The following is a 1,191-nucleotide window of genomic DNA, read 5'->3' as shown; positions in this document are numbered from 1 at the left end:
ATTACCTCTACCTAAACCTGAATGTAATAAAACAGTTTATTTCATAAAGGAGCATTTGATAGTTGGAAAAGCTTCAACACTGCATTTATTTTAACAAAATACCATACAGAATTTGCAGCCTATTTTTTGCAATATAAAATTTTGTTTATTTTCTATTGTTTTTTTTTCTCTTTGCAAATTTATTTGTCTAATTAGCAAATCAAATTTAATTGTTTCATGATTTTTTTTGTATATTGTTATAAAATTGAATTGTGGAAATAAACATTGAACATTAGAACATTTATAACAATATTTTGTAGGGTAGGTATAGCAATATTTAAAAATGTTTTCTCATTTGTTTGTAATCAAATTTTAACTTGTATATTTATCTTTAGGTGATCAAGTAAAAGCAAAGTTCAACCACATGAGAGACAGCTTCCGAAAAAATTTAGAAAAGATTCGAAAATCAACACGTAGTGGAGCAGCAGCAGTTTTTGTGAAGCCCTATAAATGGTCGAAACAACTCCAGTTTTTAATACCTCATTTACAACCCAGAAAGTAAGTATGATTGATTTTTTTATGATTGATTTTTTTTTTTACTTATCATCAATTGTTAATAGTGATAATATTTTTACTTATCATCAATTGTTAATAGTGATAATATCTTAATAAGAAAAGATTAAAAATAAGTATAATCCTTGTGTGTTTGATGCAGGAGCTATAGCAACATCCAAGAGTGTTCCCCTGCAACAGAGATATTGTCCAAAATGTGCAATCCAGATGAGGCCAATGCTCAAATTGAACTATATCCAGAATCAAATGATGATGACCTATATGATACCACAGAGGAAGTGATAGAAAACACAGGTAAAAATGAACAATGTAATTAAACTGTTCCCTTGTAACATTGATATAATAATAATAATAATAATTGTACAGTATGGTAATAGTACAGCAATGCACTAATGTATAGTTTAGTAATAAAAACATTAGGTGTATTGATTAGGCCTACACACACACACCAAAAAAAAAAACAATGATTATGAAGAGATGTACTCAGGGCCGCTGTGAAATTTTCGCTGCCCGGGCTTATTGGTTGGGGTAAGGGACCGGCTAGGCCCCCAGCAGAATCAAGTGGCACATCCCTGGTGCGCCCCGAGCCCCCCAGAAGAATCAAGTGGGACATCCCTGGTGCGCCCCCCCCCCCCCCAC

The 1,191-nt window shown here is 32.7% G+C and overlaps 1 protein-coding gene across 1 annotated transcript; it reads left to right on the top strand.

Annotated features, from left to right (window-relative positions):
- The first annotated feature begins 304 nt into the window (after nucleotides 1-304).
- On the top strand, nucleotides 305-884 carry LOC117121019. Its single transcript, XM_033266118.1, has 2 exons — nucleotides 305-537; nucleotides 695-884. The coding sequence occupies exons 1-2, from the start codon at nucleotides 404-406 to the stop codon at nucleotides 867-869; spliced, it is 309 nt and encodes a 102-aa protein (XP_033122009.1). The 5' UTR covers nucleotides 305-403; the 3' UTR covers nucleotides 870-884.
- Nucleotides 885-1,191: the final 307 nt, after the last annotated feature.

Source organism: Anneissia japonica, unplaced genomic scaffold (genome assembly GCF_011630105.1).
Source record: "Anneissia japonica isolate Jap-2015-1 unplaced genomic scaffold, ASM1163010v1 scaffold108251_len1257_cov219, whole genome shotgun sequence".
Lineage (NCBI taxonomy): Eukaryota > Metazoa > Echinodermata > Crinoidea > Comatulida > Comatulidae > Anneissia > Anneissia japonica.
Note: the sequence above shows the minus strand (reverse complement) of the source record. Positions and strands in the feature narration are given on the sequence as shown.

Bases quoted from the DNA above. Each gene is read 5' to 3' on its own strand.
- LOC117121019 (XM_033266118.1), top strand. From the start codon at position 404: ATGAGAGACAGCTTCCGAAAAAATTTAGAAAAGATTCGAAAATCAACA. The intron at 538-694 runs GTAAGTATGATT...TGTTTGATGCAG, and splicing joins CCTCATTTACAACCCAGAAA to GAGCTATAGCAACATCCAAG.